Here is a 20459-nt window from a genome sequence, read left to right as displayed (position 1 = left end):
CACAGAGAACTTCTATAAATGGCCCAAGGCTTCATGCCAGTGAAGTGGCATGGGTGGAACTATGGATTCAATGTTTCAGGAGAGGCAAGCTGGTGCAGAGTAGGCCACAGTCTTATAGGGGATTTCTGTCTGCTCCCTTTTTGTTTTCTTCTCTGAAGGACAGGGGGTAGGTAGGCAAAGCTGGAACTGGTGAGGGAATCCCACAGAGGGCACAGGAAGGGAAATGGCTCAGGTGGGCTGTTTAGAAGTAAGGGCTAACTGGGAGGCAGGGGAAAGGCATTTTACAATTTCACTTTTTTTTTTCTTGCTTACATTTTCTTGGAGTAAATGAAAAGGCAGCCAATACATCCTGTTGATCCCCAGAGCAAAGGCAGGTTTGAAGATGGGAGAGAGTTAAGGTGGCAAGAAGGGAAGGGGACGCTGGAGACCAGAGGGGAGGAGCCTGTGAGGACCAGCTCAGAGACTGAAAGAAGGCTGTGGGAATGGGTTTCAGGGCAGGAGGGTTCAGCTCCTTTGGCAGGTATTCCCTACTCTGTGGCCTGAAAACTAGACCACAGGTATTGTATAACTGTCACTCTCCCCTCATGCTTTTGCCTGTCTTCATGTTCTAAACCTGATCTTGTCCCAGTAATGAAACATCCCTCATTTATTCAACAAGCATTTACCAAGGATCCTTAGCTTTAGTGTGTGAGGTGCTGAAGAAAGCCAGTTAATTTTAACACTGTGCTGGCCCTTGACCTCTTTGACTGCTCTGTGAGAAGTTAGACAAGCAGACAAGCAAGTAGTTAAGTGTGTGTGTTTGTGGGGGAAGGGAAGGCTGGGAGATAAGCAGAACTGCAATAGCACATCCAGGAGTTTCCCTACCTTGCTGGGAAAGGGCCATACTGAGCTGAATTCTGAAGAAGATATTTAGACAGAAATAGAAGAAGCTGGGTGCCAGTGGCTTATACCTGTAATCAATCCTAGCTATTCAGGAGGCTGAGATCTGAGGATTGCAGTTTGAAGCCAGCCCAGGCAGGAAAGTCCATGAACCTTTTTTTTTTTTTTTTTACCAGTCCTGGGGCTTGAACTCGGCTTGAGCATGGACCCTGGCTTCTTCTTCTTCTTCTTCTTCTTCTTTTTTTTTTTTTTTTTATCAAGGCTAGCACTCTACCACTTAAGCCACAGCCTCACTTCTGGCTTTTTCGAACCCAGGGCTTCATGTATACGAGGCAAGCACTCTATCACTAGGCCGTATTCCCAGCCCTCCACAAAACTCTTATCTCTAATAAACTACTCAGAAAAGCTGAAAGTGGAGAAGGTGGCACTGTGGCTCAAGTGGTAGAACACTAGCCTTGAGCACAGAGGCTCAGGGACAGTGCCCAGGCCCTGAGTTCAAGCCCCAGAAAAAGAAAGAAAGAAAGAAAAAAAGAAAGAGGAAAGGAGGGAGGGAGGGAGAGTAAGGAAGAAAGCATGAAAGAGGAGAAAGGCATTCAGGTAGAGCCAGGTGGATCAGATCTGTGGCTCTGCATGGCTGTGTAGTTGTGAGTCCAGGTGCTGAGGCTTGCACTCTGATCACAGGCTGAACTTCTCTGGAACTCAGGGTTCACCTCAGAAGAATGGGAACAAACAGCTCCTGCCTCAAGGACTGTCATGAGGACTGAGTTTAAGTAGTTTAAGTCCTTAAAAAGTCCTTAGGCTGGGGCAGGGAATGTGGCTTAGTGGTAGAGTGCTTGCCTAGCATGCATGAAGCCTGGGTTCAATTCCTCAGCACAACATAAACAGAAAAAAGCTGGAAGTGGTACTATGGCTCAAATGGTAGAGTGCTAATCTTGAGCAAAAGCAGCTCAGGGATAGTGGCCAGGCCCTAGCCCCCCCCCCCCCCCCAAAAAAAAAAAAGTCCTTATGCTTTGGTAACCAAGAGAATGTCTGCATGTCCATGTAAAGGATGAGGCTGGAAGCAGTCCAATGAAAGGCCTTCCAGGATATGCTAAACATTGTTACTGAGAGCCACTGAAGGCTTTAGGTCCTAACCATGAAGGGCTGATGGCCTTCCCAATGTCCTCACTGTCTGTTAATACCCCCTAGCCCCTTCTTCCCCTCAGTTCATCTTCACTCCCCTTGAATTCCAATACTTAACATGGTCCAGTTAGAGGCAACCTGTCATCTGGGATCCTGTTATTAACATGAGGTGCAAGCTTGTTCCAAGCCTACCTTTGCTTTCAGTATTGAGAGAAGCAGGAAGCACAAACTGCTGTAAAACACTAGAGATGGCCACTGCTGGCAGAATAAAATGCAAAAAATCTTAGGCTTGTCCCACACCAGGCCTTATACATTTACTTCTTTATCTGCATCCCTTATCATCCAGCTCTACCTAACTACTGAAGGAACTGCTACTCAAATCTGACACCAGGCATGTTGGGACTTTCAGAAAAAAATCACTTTTCCTATCACCCATGGGCAAAATGAAATTGCTGTCTGGCACCATTTTCTTGAAAGTTTGATTATATGGCATTCAATACTCAGGTCCCTTCCATCTCTCTGGATTCTTGTTCTCTACCAGGAATTACTTGTTTCCCTGGTACTGGCTTGCCTGCCTGCTACAAAAAAAAAAAAAAAAAAAGCAAGAACAAAGGAAAACCCAACTCATCTTTATTGAGATATAACTCACTCACTTTTAACACTCACCTTTTCAGGGTTTTCTTTCTTTTTTTTTTTTTTTTTGCCAGTCCTGGGCCTTGGACTCAGGGCCTGAGTACCGTCCCTGGCTTCTTTTTTTGCTTAAGGCTAGCACTCTGCCACTTGAGCCACAGTGCCACTTCTGGCCATTTTCTATATATGTGGTGCTAGGGAATCGAGCCTAGGGCTTCATGTATACGAAGCAAGCACTCTTGCCACTAGGCCATATTCCCAGACCCCAGAGTTGTTTTAATTCTCTGGTTTGTTATGTTCAAATTCTCACCACCCCTAAAGGAAAACGTGACTCCCCAATTACTCTGGCAACCACAAATCAAATCTATTTGGTCTCTGGATTTGTCTATCTTCTACATTTGTACATATATACAAGATCCGGAGTCCCTCCTAGCCCTGCTTTGCCTGGTTTTGTTTTGTGCCAGTCCTGGGGCTTAATCCCTGAGATTTTTTGCCCAAAGCTAGGAAGCCACAGATTTTTTTTTTTTAATTGGAGGTAATGAGTATCATGGGCTTTTTTCTCAGGCTGGCTTTAACCCACAATCCTCCCAAGTAGCAAGAGTTACATGTGGGGCTGGGAATATGGCCTAGTGGTAAAGTACTTGCCTCATATACATGAAGCCCTGGGTTCGATTCCCCAGCACCACATATATGGAAAATGGCCAGAAGGGGCGCTGTGGCTCAAGTGGTAGAGTGCTAGCCTTGAGCGAGAAGAAGCCAGGGACAGTGCTCAGGTCCTGAGTCCAAGGCCCAGGACTGGCCCCCCCAAAAAAAATTTAATTAAAAAAAAAAAGTTACATGTGTACAAGAGTTACATCAGCACTTGGTTTGCCTCGGTTCTTTCTGAGATAGGGTCTTGCTTCCTGCCTGGGCTGCCACCTATTTTAGGCTTACCATCATTGCTGGTACCAACTCATCTACTTCTCAGACTTTTCTGCCCAGGCTGGCCTGGAACCTTGAGCCTCCCAATATGAAAAAATTTCTTGAGAAATTTTCGCCTAACTTAGGTCCTTGATTTTGGTTTCCTTTATCTGGCAGTAGTGGCTCACTGGTGGAAACTGACAAGTTCCAAGACTGTTAAAGAGACCTAACCCTCACTATGTTAGTTCTCGGGCACATATGATTAAAAAAAAAGTGTGGCAGTGGTGTGAGCTAGCATGGACTTGGTAAACCCTCTGGTGTGATCACTCTGGCACAAGTATGTAATGAACAACAAAACCAACACTTACAAACATTACTTAAAAGTACTTTTTATTTAACTTTAATTTCTGAGGTAAAATACTTTTTTCTTTCAACTTCCATAACAAAATACAGAGCTATCAGATACCCCTGGAAAAAATATGTATATTATACATATATTTCTATAACATTACATCATATATATAATATATATGCAAAAATTTGGAGACTGTATAGAAAGCGGAACATCTAAAGGCACTGCACAATGGAGTTAAAATTACTTACATTTTATGTACATATACACACTTTATTCTGCTTATGTGGGTAACTAGTGAAGTTACCTTTCACACATGAATGTCTTATTCACAAATCCCTGCATCACAATTTATAACTCAAAGAATGCCTAAATATTTCAGAACAAATTAACTGGTAACTTTTTTCCCTAAGAAGAAACTACAAATGGAACAATTCTTGAAAGACTGAATCAAGAGTTTTCTTTTAAACCACATAAAAATATATGATCCATTACTGTTTATAACAAAAAGAAAACATAATTACAGAATAAATTAAAAAAACAAGGGACCAACAGCCAACTGACTACTCACTTGGTGAGAAGTGATATACTTCAACCATTCTTTTTTTTAATGCTTCTGGAAGTTTCTTGGCCCATGGATCACTAGGGTGTGGTAATTCCCTGTATTAGTGAGCTGGGTTTCATGTAGTACAGCTTGACAACTGGGGTGAAGGGACTTGGGGTCTGTTTACATTTTACTCCTACCCTTCAGAAAAAAAGGTGAGCTCAGCAAGGCTGGATGCCCTTAAGAGATCTCTACTGTTTCCTTCTTATAGCTAAAAAAAAAAAAAAAAAAAAAAAACCCAACTTTTTACATGAACAAGTTCTTGATTAATGAAATTTCAATAATTTATATTTGCAAACTCCTAAACATTTGGCACAGCAAAACTGGAAAAATGGGGGAAGGGGACAGTAGGTCTGGCTTTTGTCCCCCTTTTTTTTCCATCTGCTGTTGGACAGTGATGAGATGCTTATGGAAGGTAAAAGCCTGCCTTGTACCAGGCTGGTGACAGGTGCTGTGGAGTGGGCTGGGGGAGATAATACTCTTGCAAGAGGAAACATCATTGACCTGCGCATTCCCCAGCCCGCTTCCTGAGCAAGCCCAAGTTCGGCTGTTTACGAAGCCCCACCCCCACCCCCAGTGTGCAGTGCAAATCAACCATCACTGGTGGAATGGCAATCAAAGGAAACAGTTAAACAGCAAACAATTTCTTAAAGCCGAAAAAAAAAAAACATTTTTCATGGAGTTGAACATATTTTGAGTGTGTTTTCAAGTGTAAAAAAAGCAGTGACTTTTTTCTTCAAACAGAAGCAGCATCTAGGAATTAATTCTGGCACTTGGGTTCTAGGGGGTTACAGATATGTAACATGGATTTTTCTCCCTCTTATTTTAAAGGCCCCATGTTTCTATTCCTGAGTTCATACTGACACCTGCTGGCCCTCCCCTCTAGTGGACAATGGGTGTCCAGCTGGCCTCCCTGGTTAGATTGGGCAGCACTTAGCAGAGAGCCTCCTTCCACCTGCTGGGCTTTGCTTTCTGATTCAGAGGTAAGTTGAGGTGCAGAGAAGGAAACACAACCACAAAGGCAGCATGACCAAAGCCTGAGTTGTTAGGGACCATTCTCTCAGTCCCTTTGGGGGGGAAAGGGGGGGAGACAAGTCACTCTTGGAATTTGGATTAAGCAAGGAGGACACTTGTCATGAAAAAGCATGATGGACTCCTGTAAAATATTACTATCAAATGTTACTTAGTATACAGTTTTCTTAGGCTAAGGGAGTCAGGAATCTCTCCAATTTCTGGAAGCCACTCCCGTGCCACCCCTTTCTTCCCTGATGCCTTGTTATGGCGGATCTAGGCCACAGCCAGCTAGGTGTTTACTGCATTACAGAGGCACACATGCACACACATAGAAGGCTGGCTGCTGCCTCTCTGCCCCAGGTCCTAGTGTTTTGCTTCATGTAAGACCAGTATCTTCCCATTCCCTTGAAGTTGCTGTGAGGGAATTTCCCACAGAAAGAAATAACTGTCAATAAACTGGTCTGACTCAGGATACTTAACTGACCAGGAGACTCAGAACTAGCTGGGCAAATGGGGATGGCAAGAATGGCAACACCAGAAGAGCAGAGACACCGACTTCTTCCCGCACACCAGGCCTCTCAGTGTCTAACCCTCTGTCTTCTTTCTACCACTTTCTACTGTTTCAACAAACTTCCACTTGTTCCTGCAGCCACCTTCTGTGTTACCAGACATGTCCTCGGCTCTCACAGTTTTGCCTTTTGCTACCATTCCAACATTAAGAGGATATGGCTACCAGTAGGAATCAAACCATGTCTCAAGATTCCTTGATTATCTGAACAGTGGCCATGTCCTTTACAGGTTGAAGTTGACAGACCCGTATCACTTTTAAGTGTGTTCATAGTTAAGGCTCTACTTAAGAAAAGGATAAGAGCATCAGACACAATGCAAAGACATTTGTCAGGCTTCTCAGTGAACTTGCTCACACTTTGGTTTGGCTTACCAAACCCACAATGGAAAAAGAAAAATGACCATTTTTTTTGTTGTTTTCGTTTTAAAGGCATTGGGTTACTTCCTCCTGCCCTCTTCTTTCTTCCCTGAACAAGAGTTTACAAGTCTTCATGGCTTCTTAGTAGGTGAAGTGGGTGAAAAGTCCAAGGCGTGGGTGGCAGGGCTTGCTCCCGCTGCCCCCCTGCAGCGCCCTCCCAGTCTACCCTAACTGGCAGTTTTGCTCACGTGTCCTGAAAACAGTTTTTAAAAAAGGAAATGAAAAATGCCAAACAACAACAAAAGAAAAGGAGAAAAGGAAAAAGAGAGACACCTGAACATTCTCTCTGCCCTAGAGGAGATCGACATTCTATTTTTCTTCCCCTGAAATAATTAAAAGAGTATTTTCAGGTAAAATACTTAACTGTTGAACTTCTCCCAGCTACGTTTTTTCCTTTTATGTATCTCTCTCAGAACAAAAGAAACTCATTAATGGCTTTCCATGTATATATAGAAAAGAAAAGTCTGAAACCTGAACTGTCATGGGACCAGAAAGTACCTGGGCCCTTTAGAAATTTCCTTGCCAGGAAGTGTAAGCCTCAAATGGGAAACAGGCTCCTTCCCCTTTCAGTTCAATACTTTCCCTGTGTCCTACTTCCCAGGAAAAAAAAGTGTGTTCACACCCAACCTAATTTACAACAGAAGATTACTATCCCATCCCCAACAGAAAAGTACAAGACTATGCCCCAGAATGATCAAACCAGTTTAACACCCTCCCCCACCCCCCCAAATCTTGCTACATAAATACATGTATGTATTTGATTATAATATAAACAGCTCCTATCTCACTTGCAGTTCTAAGCATCAGCGGCTGCTGCTGCCAGGCCCCGAGGTCCTGCCCCACTCCAGAAGAATTTGCCGGTCTTATTCAGCTCCCGGGCTTCGGGGTCACCATTCCAGCGCCGCTTCAATCGAAGCTTGGGGGGCATTAGGGCATCCTCTTTCTTCTCAGGTACACTGGGCTCTTTGCCGGATCTATCCTCACTGTCTTCAGTCACCTCTGGAGGTTCTTCACCAGGAGTACTAATGGATACAGAGGGCCAGGCAGGTGGAGCAGTAGGGCGGGCAAAGACAGTGCCTTTCTCCTCTTCTATGGTCCTGCTTGGCACAGTGCCCTCATCTTGAGAGTGTTCTTCCTTCTCCCGGGCTGAATGCCTGGGGCTCTCGGAATCTTTCTCAGAGGTGGGCTCCACCTTAATTCGAGGGGGAATGGGAGCCATGGTGGGCGCAGCAACAGGTACAGACTCCTCAGTGCTCTCTGCTCTCTCTCGGTTCTTCCGCCCAATGGGTGGGGGCTGCAGCTTGATAGAAAACTGAGTAGACTCCTCAGGATGCATTTGGCATTGCAGCGGTGGGACCATGAGCCCTGGGTAGCGGGGAAAAGTCCGAGGACTCAGATGATAATTGAACACAGAACAGGCTTGAGAATGAAGGTAGTGTTTCATTTCCTCTGGGTTGAAGGAGAAGCAACTGCTGTTGGTGAAGGGGCTGAGGCCTGGTGAAGGGCTATAGGAGAAGATGGTAGGAGTCAGGGAGAGGGCAGGTGAGATGGGGACACTAAGGACACCTCCACGGCTAGGAATCGGAGAGACAGCAAAAGGACTGTGAGGGTCAGGGTACATCCCTGGCCTAGTGAACAGAGGAAGCATTATGTCAGGCTTGCGTTTCTGATGGCCAATCCCTCCTCCACCAACAGCACTCCGGGAGGCCATGAGATCCACACCCCGGCGCCAGTCAGAAGCTGAGCTATCTTCCAGCTCTGAAAGCTCCACCTTTCTATCAGTGCCATTATTTGACTCCTGGCCAGAGGCAGTTAGGGAGCTAGCAGAGAACCGCCCTGGCTGCAGATCACCAGGTGGAGAATGGGCATCCAGAGTTGGGAAATGGAACCGTGAAGAGGCTGTTGGCACCGGTGGTGCACTTTGAGGAACCACACCTGTGATGGTGGAGAAGACAAAAGATTGCACTGATCATCTGGCCATTCACTATCATCACTTCTACTATGCTAGTCCAATTTTCAGTGGCAACCGGCAAGAAACACTCCAAATGACCCAAATCCCAGTTTCCTGTCTAAGAGAATACAGATCAGCCTGGTTATAATGGCATATACCTATAATCTCAGCACATGGGTGGATAAGGAGTTCAAGGACAGCCTTGAGTTCAAAGCAGCTGGGTGCCAATGGATCATGCCTATAATTCTAGCTACTCAGGAGGTTGAGATATGAGGACTGCAGTTCAAAGCCAGCCCACGCAGGAAAGCCCATGAGACTCTTATATCCAATTAATGCTCAAAAAGCCAAAATTGGAGCTGTGGCTCAAGTGGTAGAGTGCTGGACTTGAGCAAAAAGGTCAGAGACAGCACCCAGGCCAGAGTTCAAGCCCAGGACCGGCATGTGCACACTTGCACACACACATACTCAAAATAATCTAGCAAACAAAACTATTCAGTTTCTTCCATTCATCTAGCTGCCCGCTTTCTGTAGCCATTTACGTTACTGTCTTTACAGTATTCTTTACTGTCTGCACTATTATTCAGTTGTTTATACCAATATTTTAAAGGTAGGGACTTCCTATTGCTAACAATTATATTCCTAGCAGTTCAAGAGTTAACAATTAGTAGGTTCCCAATAAATATTAGGTGGGTAAGTGTATGAGCACAAGAAACTTCTCTGCAACTAAAAGAAATTGTGTGACTATCACCTGCCTCAACTTTTAGCTTTGCAAATAGCTCTGTATAAAGTAAGCAAACCTAATAACCAAAACACAAATGTTGAAACTAATATGTATGTAAAGTGATGCATTGAAAACCCAAAGACTCAGTACCTTAACAAAAGTATATTGCTAATAAAAAAGACTGTTAAGCCAGGCGCTGGCAATCTGAAGATCCCAGTTCAAAGCCAGCCTGGGTCAGGAAAGGCAGTGAGACCCTTATCTCCCACCACCAGAAAACTGAAAGTGGTGTAGAGGCTCAAAATGGTAAAATACTAGCCTTGAGCAAAAGAGCTCAGAGACAGCATGCAGGCGCCAAGTTCAAGCCTACTACAGACACCTCCACACAAACAAACACACACACACACACACACACGTACACTGTCTTTTAAGTTTTCAGTGTTCTTATAGTGGATATCCCCCTAACAAGTTCTCTATCATCTCTCTATGTAAGGTAATGATTGCCATTCTCATTTAAACATTGAGGAGACTGGGAGAAAATCTAGGATCTAGTTTCCCTCTCCCAAATTCCACTGCTAAACCTAAAACTCTCATTGTGTTGCCCATACTAACTTGAAAGTCTCCCAAGTTCTCAACTTCCCCCAACAGCCCTAAATATGAACTGAGAAAGTTTTGCTATCTGAAGCCGCAGGAATGCTTCAGGCTCTTATGAGGTGTCAGTGGCTTCCACTAGGAGGATGAGGTCAGATTTCTTTACACTCTGAAGGAGCAAGTAAAAGAGAAGGAAAAAGGGGACAAGAAATAAACAGAAAAAAAATCAGTCTAAGTATGGTGGTCATGGAAAGGAAACAAAAAAAAGGCTCATTAGATACAGTGTGGTTCATACTTGCTGCCAATCAGCTGGAGAGAGAGAGAGAGAGAGTGTATGTCATGGGACTTGAACTCAGGGCCTGGGCACTGCCTCTGAACTTCATTTGCTTTTGTTTTTGATGCTCAAGGCTAGCACTCTATCACTTGACCCACTGCTCCACTTAAGGCTTTTCTGGTAGTATACTGGAGAAAAGAGTCTCAGGGACTTTCCTACCTGAGCTGGCTTCAAACTGCAATCCTCAGATTTCAGTCTCGTGAGTAGCTAAGATTACAGATGTGACCATAAGTGCCTGGCATGCATCCTTTACTCAGACATGACTAGAGTTGGCTGATAAATATAAGACTATAGCTTCCTATGTTCAATTAGTCACACTGTACTAGAAGAGCATTTCCTGAGCTGATGTTTCCTGAACTGACTGATGTTCCACAGAGAACTGTTCTGCAATAGTTCTAAAATGGCCTCTTATTTAATCTCAATCAGGAAAAACAGATAATCTTGAATATTATTTAAACAGGCAGAGAGCACCAGGGCAAAATGATCTCTTCTTTCAGCTTACTACAATGATGACTAAAATCCTACCTATCTTTTTTCATTGTTTTGAATTTTTTTTTTCTAGTCCTGGGGCCTGAACTCTGACTTGGGCTGTCCTTGAGCTTCTTTTGCTCAAGGCTAGCACTCTACCACTTGTACAGCATCCTCACCTCTGGCCTTTTCTGAGTAGTTTACTGGAGATAAGAGTTTCATAGATTTTCCTGTCCTTGCTGGCTTGAAACTGTGATCCTCACCTCTCAGCCTCCTGAGTAGTTAGGATTACAGGTGTGTGGCCCCTCATTTTTTTTTTTTTTTGCTAGTCCTGGAGCTTGAACTCAGGGCCTGAGCACTGTCCCTCGCTTCTTTTTGCTCAAGGCTAGCACTCTACCACTTGAGCCACAGTGCCACGTCTGCCTTTTTTATATACATGTGGTGCTGAGGAATTGAACCCAGGGCTTCATGCATGCCAGGCAAATACTCTACCACTAAGCCACATTCCCAGCCCCTGGCTCCTTATTTTTTTAAGCGTACATGTAGTCAAATGCAGAAGATCACTTGTATGCATTCTGAAGGACAATAAGTTGTTAAGCATAACATGGGGAAGAGAAGACTCGACTCCTAAGCTAGAAATACTTGGTAATTTTTTTTAAGGAGAATACTTTTTTACATGTATGTCTAAATCTATTAGGAGAAATAACACATACCATTTCCCAAATGCATTTATGTGGGGCAAAGGAAGATGAGACTAGAGTAACATATGGAAGACAGCATTGTCATTACTCCCCTCTGAGAATTAGAACTGTTTCCCACTTTTATATGTTATATCTTGAGATGTCAGAGCTAAGATTCTGTTCACAATGTAGTTTGCTGCTAAAAAATGACAAATACTGTTCCTCTTAAAAGACGATCACTTCCGTGAGACTCAAGTAGTAGGGCTGAAAAATCTGTGTCTGAATCTGTTTTGGCACCTTCTATCTTGTAGCCAGAGTAAATATCAAACTGGAGTTTCTGAACTTCCTCTGGAAAAAATGAAAAAAAAAATGTCTTTGCATAAGTTCAAATCCTGGTCCCAGTTATGTGCCTCTAGACAATTTACATCTTGTGTGCCAGTTTCCTTACCTGTAAAACAGTAATAGGACCAATTCTAATGTTCTGAGGAGCTAAGAGTTAATATATTTGTGAAGCCGTTACATTAGTACCAGTGCATAGCCACCAGTTAAAATAATTTATTAGATAATAATCATGGTTCAAAAATCAAAATCTAAAGGCAAGGTATACCTCATTCAAAAATGTATTGAGGTAACAGCATTAGAGCAATGTTAAACTTCCTGGGTGTGGTAATGTTATTGTGGCTAAAGAAAAGAATGTCCTTGCTCCTGGGAGATACATGCTGAAGTACATGGGGTGAAGTGCCAGGATGTCTGTGATTTAATCTCAAAAGATTTAAAAAGTATATATAAATAGAAAGAGATAAAACAAACGTGGCAGTAACATTAACCATTTAGTGAATCTAAGGAGAGATGTGTGTTCACTGTTTTTAACCCAATTTTTCTGTAGGTTTGAAGTTCTCCAAAAAAAAAAAAAAAAAAATGAAGTGAGGATATGTGGGCACTGAGAGGTAGAGACTGAAGAGATCTGCCCTACCTGATGATAAGTAAACACTTTCATCAGTATCTTCTATATCTTTCTTATACAAATACAAGTAAATATTTAAATATACTCAATAATATTATCATAAGATGCTTTTAGTGATAAAAATGGGATACTCCATATAAAGTACTGTTTTGGGGTTTTTTTTGAGATAGGCTCCCATTATGTAGTCCAGGCTGGATTTGAACACTCAATCCTCCTACCTTAGTTCCCAAGAACTAGGAGTATAGTATGTGCCACCTTGCATGATTTATAGAAGTGATTTCAACATTATTCACACGTTAATTTCTCTACACTAAATTGTTAACAGTAAGACCAAGGGAAAGGAAAAAAATGAGTAGTTACCCTGTTCAATAAACTTTTGCATTATTTGACTATATTACAAACAGCAATTTTTTTAAAGACACCAAAATAGCCCCATTCTATCAACCTATCTATAGACAGATGTCTTTAGCTTTGAAGATCTAAATCTATATAGACCACTTTCTAAAGCACTACATTTCACATTGCATTACACCAAATATATAGTACCTCTCCTGCTAAACAATAAATTCCTTGAGGGAAAGAACTCCCCTATAATCTTTTTGTGCCTTTAGGATTTATACATTATCTACTGAACTAATAAATGAATCCTGAGAGGATATGATCTATAAAATATGAGTGACATTCCATAGTTCCATCTTCCAGGGATTGTCTCAACAGGTATTTTACACTTTACCAGAGTAGAAAGGATAGGTTGAGACAATTTGCCAACTCAGCAAAAGTACCTTGACTAAGTACATGCTTAATATATTTTATACTCCTTTGTCATCATAAAAGCTATATACCTAGCCTATGTGGGTAAAAGCAAGTAAGTAAGCAAGAAACCATAAGCAAGTAACTCTGGTTCTTTGGAATTACTTGCACCTAAGATTTGAGTAGCCAAATAGTATATACATTATTATTATTTTTTTTTTTTTTTTTGCCAGTCCTGGGCCTTGGACTCAGGGCCTGAGCACTGTCCCTGGCTTCTTCTTGCTCAAGGCTAGCACTCTGCCACTTGAGCCACAGTGCCACTTCTGGCCATTTTCTATATATGTGGTGCTGGGGAATCGAACCCAGGGCTTCATGTATAGGAGGCAAGCACTCTTGCCGCGAGGCCATATTCCCAGCCCCAAATAGTATATACTTTTGAGAAAGAAAGATATACTGTTTTGTTTTCCCTGTAACTTTTTTTTTTGGAGGGGTGGTGGTCAGTCATGGGGCTTGAACTTTGGGCCTGGCAAGTGTCCCTGAGCTCTTCAGCTCAAGGCTAGTGCTCCAGCACTTTGAGCCACAGCACTACTTTTGGTTTTCTGGTGGTTAATTGGAGATAAGTCTCATGGAGAGCTGGGAATGTGGTTTAGCAGTAGAGTGACTGCCTAGCATGCATGAAGCCCTGGGTTCAATTCCTCAATACCGCATAAACAGAAAAGGCTGGAAGTGGTGCTGTGGCTCAAGTGGTAGAGTGCTAGCCTTGAGCAAAAAGAAGCCAGGGACCATATTCAGGCCGAGTTCAAGCCCAAGGACTGCCCTCCCACCCCCCCCCCCCCCCCCAAAAAAAGGCTCATGGACTTTCCTGCCTGTGCTGGCTTTGAACTGAGATCCTCAGGTCTCAAGCCTCCTGAGTAGCTAGGATTACAGGCATGAGCCCTGGCAGCTGGCCCCAGTAACATTTAAGAATGACAAGCACATACTCTTCTGATCTATATCCCAGACCCTCATTGTGAATTTTGGATTAGAATCTTGAGCCTGTTAGGGACCAAGGGTGATTCCATTGGTAGAACAGGTGTGTGTCATACCAATAAGGGTAGGTCTCCAGACCAGAGCTTTCATAGTCCTTGCCCTGGAAACCACATTACCCCCAGGGGCTGATAAGATACCCCATTTCAGGCTGTCCAAGTGGCTGGACTTCTATGAGTTTTCAACCAACAGAAAATGGATCAAATAAGAATCAGACCAATATGGCATGTGGGATGAGGGGGTGTGACTATCAGCACATCCTTCAAAATTGCTGGTCCTGATTCCCATCCATTGTCTACGTAAAGTCCTAATTCCTAAAGGTACACAGGGAAAGGGGCTATAGTGAGAAATAGAGGAAACAAAATTCCAGTGGGTAGAACAGGTCTGATTTCCTAATGCCGCTCCCTCAGGCACAAGGAAAGAAAACAGGTTGTAATTAGAGAGATGCATTCCAATACCACTTTTTTTTTTTAAATGCATGCCCCAGGGACAGGAGGGAGTGGTTACAGAAGGAGAGATGGAACTGTAATGATAGCAGAGTCAAGCTTAAACTGCCCTAACTTGTTGAGTGTAGTAATTACATATCTGCGATATATCTTAGCATTATATTCTCTCAGCCACACCTCTGTTCTAATTTTGCAGTTTCTTACAACTTTTCTCTGAGAAGTTGTATGACTTCAGAATCACAATCAGTTTTCTTTGTCTTAACACACAAGCCCTCAAAGACAGAGTAATGATAAATTGGTTAAAAGTAATTAAATACAATCTTATGTTTTTGACGCAGGGACTGGGATAATTTTTATCTTAATGCCCCTCCCCTAAACAATCACACCCATTAACAATATGGCATTCTCCATGAAGAAGAGGCAGTCCTGGGGAGAATGTATTTTACATGTATGTGACAATGTCCAAAAAGAAATGCACTTTTCACCTAACTTACGTAAGTGTAACCCCTCCATATATCACCTTTATAATAATAATAATAATAAATTAATTTTTAAAAAAAGATGGGGCTAGGAATGTGGCTTATCAGTAGAATGCTTGTCTTAGCATGCATGAAGCCCTGGGTTCCATTCCTCAGCATCACATATACAGAAAAAGCCAGAAGTGGCACTGTAGTTCAAGTGGTAGTGCTAGCCTTGAGCAAAAAGGAGCCAGGGACAGTGCTCAGGCCCTGAGTTCAAGCCCCAGGACTGGCAAAAAGAAAAAAAAAAAAGAAAGAGACAGTCTTGGAGAGAAAGTGTATTACATGTATGCATGGAAATGTCATAATGGAAATGTCACAATGAACCTCCCCCTTATACAGCTAGTTAAAAAAAAAGGATAAGACCTAAAGAAAGATAAGATCTAAAGCCTCTATGAATTGAGATGGAAAGCTATAACCCAGCAAGTTAAAGGGGAAACCTTGCTACACTTACAGTAGATAAGGCTAAGTAACCCCAGTGCTTTGTTCTGAGTTGTTGGTACAGATCAAAGACACAGTCTCACTGCAAACATGTGAACCTCCTCTTCTCTGATGAAGGATGCTGTGGTTTTTTATGAGATTCACTTGATAAAGAAGTGCCTGATAGTTTCATAGAAAATTGGAAGTGTTTGTACTGAGTCCTCAACTAAAAGTCAACACAACCCTAAGGAACCCCTTTTCTAAACAGGATAGTTGAATAGTATATAGGATATTGCAAATATGGAGAAAAAAGCTTCAAATAAGCAAATATACCTTGCTACTGCAAAGTCTACTCCCTTTAGGAGATGAAAGGAGAGACACTTAATGAACACTAATGTAATCCATCATAGTGCTTCTAAAATTCCCTTAAAAAGGCCATGTCTTAGAGTTTGGTTTTTAAAGTTCTCTTTTCAATTCAGAATATATTCTCAATCAAAGGAATTTGTATCTTACCACTTGACCGAATGTTGATGAATGGGTAGTTGGGCATCACCAGCTTATTGAAGTTAAATTTATAAGTAAACCTTTTCCCTTTTGTTTTATGAAGAATCCTCTTGTTGTAATAGTATCTGTAAAATAGGAACACACTCAGTTTATCTTATAGCCATTGACAGCTTCTGATAAACTTAAGTAATCGCTAAGACCAATAATTCTTGCTCTTAATATAACCTACAAACATCATTATTGCTCCTGTGTGGCCTGTCCTTAGGTCACAGCTAGGAGAAGGAAGAAGAGCTTACTTTTATCATTCAGTTTTCAAATAAGCCATTAGATGAGAGCTTTTACAAAAGTATGCTTAAAGATCACAGTTACCCACCCCAGTTCTAAGCACTGTTCTTCTCCATTGCTACAACTTCAATTCTACAGTTCACTTCCTTGCTGTTCTACTGCAAGTTGCTTTGTAGTTTACGCTGAGTAGTTTAGTTTCTTTCTGTCTTGTCTAGTGGGGAGTCAGAAAAGTCTTTTGGAAGACCTGATGTGGTTAGTCTGGAGATGTTAAGTGCAAGGTACAAAGGAACATGGAATCTTTTATGGTAGCCAGTGAGATACCTAAACAGGAAAATAGCAGTTGTCTTGGTCTCTTCACCTTCAAACACTTAAAAGGGATGTAGGTGTGGGACACTCCTACAAAGTTACAGCATAGATTTTAAATTCAGGGACTAAGAATAAAGAAAAGCAGGGAATATGAATATACCTGAATCTTTTAGCATGGCTTCAATTAAATAGTACAGGTCATAAACTGCCTCTGGCCTCTTGAGAAGCAGAGTCATGAGATTTAAAAACCAAGCAAGGAAAAGAATATCTGGAATAATTTATAGTGACTGTTCTTTACACTTATGGGGTAACCAACCAGTGGACTGGTAACTGAGCCTACAGACATAGTATCTGGGTAGGTAGCTATGTGAGCAAGCCTTCCTGTGCTAGTTTCCCTGCTTCCTAGCCTCTTATGGGTGAGCCCAAAAAGAGAAATTCTAATATACTCCCTATAAGGAAGTCTCAACTAATCCTCTGGATTAAAAGAGAGCTCCAATCCATGTCTTACCATATACTCTCGCCCACTAGAGGAGCAAGATCGGCTGTCTGTCAGGATCCAGTGCCAGCTACACTGGAATTCCCTCCTACATATAACCAAAGATATGTCTTTTCTCCTCCTGTGCCTGCACTACTTGGATTCAACACCTCTTCCACTCCCACTCTAAAGCTACACATTATTCACTATAAATTGTAATTGCTTATTACCTGATACGCTTTTTATCTAAGATTCACCAAACTGCGTGGTCTCCTTTCCAATCTGTTACCATCATAAATTTGGAAACCTTTCTCTCACCTGAGGGCCCGGCTCAGCTTGTCATAATTCATCTGTGGTTTGCATTTCCTGCGGCCCCAGAGACGGGCCACCTCATCTGGATCCTTGATGACAAACTCCCCGTATTCTCCCTGCTGCCAGGCAATGACATGGCGAAACTCTTCCTTCTGCAGCAGCTCCAGGATGAAATGCCACAGCTGGATCTGCCGGGAGCCTGGGGATGACTCTGTTTTGTAGGCCCAGTCTGGAAACTGATATCCTTTAATGTGAAAGGGTGAGATCAAAGAAGTCATGAGCTAGGTACACACATACCAGAACCCCCAACTCCACATTCCATTGCTCAGAATTTCTAGAGTGCTTTGCAAACATGCCATAAACACCCAGGCGGCTGGGGCTAACCACAACAGGAGAGTAAAGGTCAGAGAAACTACCCATCTTTGTGGCAATCACTGGATCTGAAAAAAGTTGGGCAGTTAACACAAGTTACACTTTCATACTTACAAATCTCACACATACTTTCTTTGAGGTCATCAAAGTTCCAAAAGGAAGAAACAGGATAAAAACTATAGTTTACAAAAATACAGCTGAAAATTCATTATCATATCTCCCCCTCCTCAAGCTGATTTTATGTCTTCAAACAGGGAAGAAACTAAAACTTGGGATAAAGGAGTATTTAGCAGACATGTTAAATACATATCCATAAGATGCAAGCCTCCAGCTGTCAATCATGGTCTAGCATTCTTGAACTAAGCCAAAGTAAAGAGAACAGGAACCACTAAGGAACATTCCAGGTATATTAGTGATTAATTTCTGCTCACCTCCACCTCCTTCTGGCTTTTCCACGATGCTACAGCCTGCTTTCATTTTCGCCCTCCTGCTGAGAGACACAAGCCACACAATTACTTTGTGATACTATGTAGTATCCTCTTGAGCTTTTCCTGGCATAGCCTTTTCTCAGACTTCCTTTTCCCCATTTTTCTTCCTTATACAATGTTGTCTTTCAAACATGTCACTTCCAAACTGCTAATCCTCAAGTCATCCAATGATGGTCCTCAGGTCATCAGCCTCAAAAGCCATAATTATCTTTCACCTGACTTTAAACCACAAAGTGTAAACACTGTCCTTAACATTTGCTTCTTCCAACCAACCTTTCAAATGTTAAAAAAAAAAAAGGAAGGGTGCAGTGAAATGGGTCCAAAGAGGTAGCCGAAACAAGTCAAAACAGTTTGTCTTCTATTACTAGACAAGGTGAGATGCCAAGATACACAAGTCCACGATCACCCAGATGTACTAGTTTAAAGGGTGAAAAAAATACAAATGCATCTGATTCCCACTCTAGAATGAACATCTGATTTTGATTTCTTTTACTAAATTATGTGAGTTGAGAGGGAAAAAGAACAACTCCTCCGAGTCAGAAACTGTCCCCTCCTCCTAGAAAACACTTTGGGATACAGGAAGTAAATGTACAGACACTATACAAGAAACACACACTCAGTTTTTTGGGAGAAAAATTTTGACATGTAGTTCCTTTCATAGGGAAGGAAGAGTGGAGAAAGCAGGCATTTCTGGGGATCTTATGGCTGAAGAGCATTGTCTTGCTCTGAGCCTGAATTCATTCCATCCAGATTTATAGTTCCTCAATAAATTTCCTGTTCCCAGCAGCAAGCGGCTCCGTGTCAGTTAGTCCACCAGTAAAGAGAGAAGGGGAAACGGCCAGAGGTATCTGGGGGCAGGAGGGCAGATTTACCCTCATTGTTCCCCAGGGTGGATGACAGGCCCTCAGCACCCACATTAGCAAGTCAGAAGGGAATACAGATACCTTGGTGGCTCCAGGGTGGGGTGAGGACAAATTCCTAATCTTGTAAATTTCAACTAATTTCTTTCTCAACACACACATTAAGGAGACCAGTACACACTTCAGTCTACAGAACTACCAGGGGCTGAAGAGGAGATAAATAGCCCTAAGGGGGGAGCACACACACACACGCACGCACGCACACACGCACACACACACACTCACGAGATACACAATAATAAGGCACCAAAGGCTGAGGCAGGAGCTTCCTCTCTCATTTCCGTGAGGATGAGGGAGGAAAAACATTAATTTCCCCCACGGCTCCAGGAGGTTGCTAGTTCCGGACGCCCCTAACTCCTACACTGCGGTGCCAGATCGCGGGGCCTTTATCATAAACCACTACAGGGATACCCTTCAACCAGGAGGACCGTGGGGGATCCATACCCTAGTGACGACACTATGATCTGGAATCCCTCTCTAGTTACTCCAGCTCCCGATTTTCCCATAAACGGAACAGGATCCGAGGTGCCTCTACGGGCTTATTATTATTATTATTATTTTTAACAAATTTGCCCCGACAACACTCCGCTCAAGTAGGGTCACCCGAACTCAATTCTGCAAACCGCAGCCCCCTGCCCCTGCCCCTGCCTCTGATCGCGACCATTCCCTCAAGAATGAGACACGGCCAGCTGGGCGCTGTGGACCACGCAAGTAGTTCCCCGTCCCGAAGCCTCCGTTCCCCTCGTCTGCCGGCCGGGCCTCCGCGGATCGATGCAGCCCCGGGTCCGGTCGCCCCTCAGACGCCGGCCCCCTCTCTCCTCGCCATGGGCGAGGCCCCGCAGGAGTAGCACAGTCCGGTTGGCGGTTCCGATTTCAGGGACACCGTTTTCGCGGGGGTCCCGGATGCTGGCTGGGGGGCGGGGGGAGCTGGCGACCGCGACCGAGCCAGCGGACTCACCTTTCCCCGGCACGGTCCGTCTTCAGTCCGGTCTCCTCCGCGGCGTCTCCGGCTCCTCCTCATCCACCCCAGCAGGAAGTGACCTGCTCGTCGGCTTTCGTCACTTCCATCCTTAAAGCGAGGGCGGGGGAGGAGGCGGCGCCCGCCCTCCCGCCGGCTTCGGGGCCCTCGCCGCGCCGCGCCACGCCGCGCCCTGCTGCGTCTGCCTTTCCTTTCTCCTTTTCCGCAGACGCCGACTTCCGCCCGCACTCCGCCCCCCTCCCCCTGCGTCCTCCTCACGCCGTCGCGTCCCGCGCCTCCGCCCGGTGCGCCGCCGCGTTCGTCACGCTTCGGGGACACGTGACGCGCGCGCCTGCACGTAGGTGCGTGGCCAGTCCTTCGTTCGGCGGCACCGAGACCCTGGCTGTTGTGGGGATGGGGCCGCGGGCTGGATCCCGCCGGATTCGGCGTCGTGTCGCAGCGGCCGCTGAGGGCCCGGGGTGGGGTC

At 43.9% G+C, this 20459-nt stretch overlaps 1 protein-coding gene across 2 annotated transcripts; it reads right to left on the bottom strand.

Moving 5' to 3' along the window:
• Positions 1-3900: 3900 nt before the first annotated feature.
• Etv3 (ETS variant transcription factor 3) lies at positions 3901-20185 on the bottom strand. Of its 2 annotated transcripts, none has more exons than XM_048356939.1 (5): positions 19973-20185; positions 18038-18096; positions 17241-17478; positions 15866-15981; positions 3901-8421 (listed from the first exon to the last, which is right to left on the bottom strand). In XM_048356939.1, exons 2-5 carry the CDS (start codon positions 18081-18083, stop codon positions 7283-7285), a joined length of 1539 nt encoding a protein of 512 aa, XP_048212896.1. In that variant the 5' UTR covers positions 18084-18096; positions 19973-20185; the 3' UTR covers positions 3901-7282. The 2 variants fall into 2 exon arrangements, with proteins under 2 accessions (XP_048212896.1, XP_048212897.1); XM_048356940.1 differs by having other exon boundaries at positions 18038-18093.
• Between the last annotated feature and the right edge of the window lie 274 nt (positions 20186-20459).

The sequence above is a fragment of the Perognathus longimembris genome, chromosome 11 (genome assembly GCF_023159225.1).
Source record: "Perognathus longimembris pacificus isolate PPM17 chromosome 11, ASM2315922v1, whole genome shotgun sequence".
Lineage (NCBI taxonomy): Eukaryota > Metazoa > Chordata > Mammalia > Rodentia > Heteromyidae > Perognathus > Perognathus longimembris.
The sequence above is the reverse complement of the archived record's forward strand: the minus strand, read 5'-3'. Positions and strand labels throughout refer to the sequence as shown.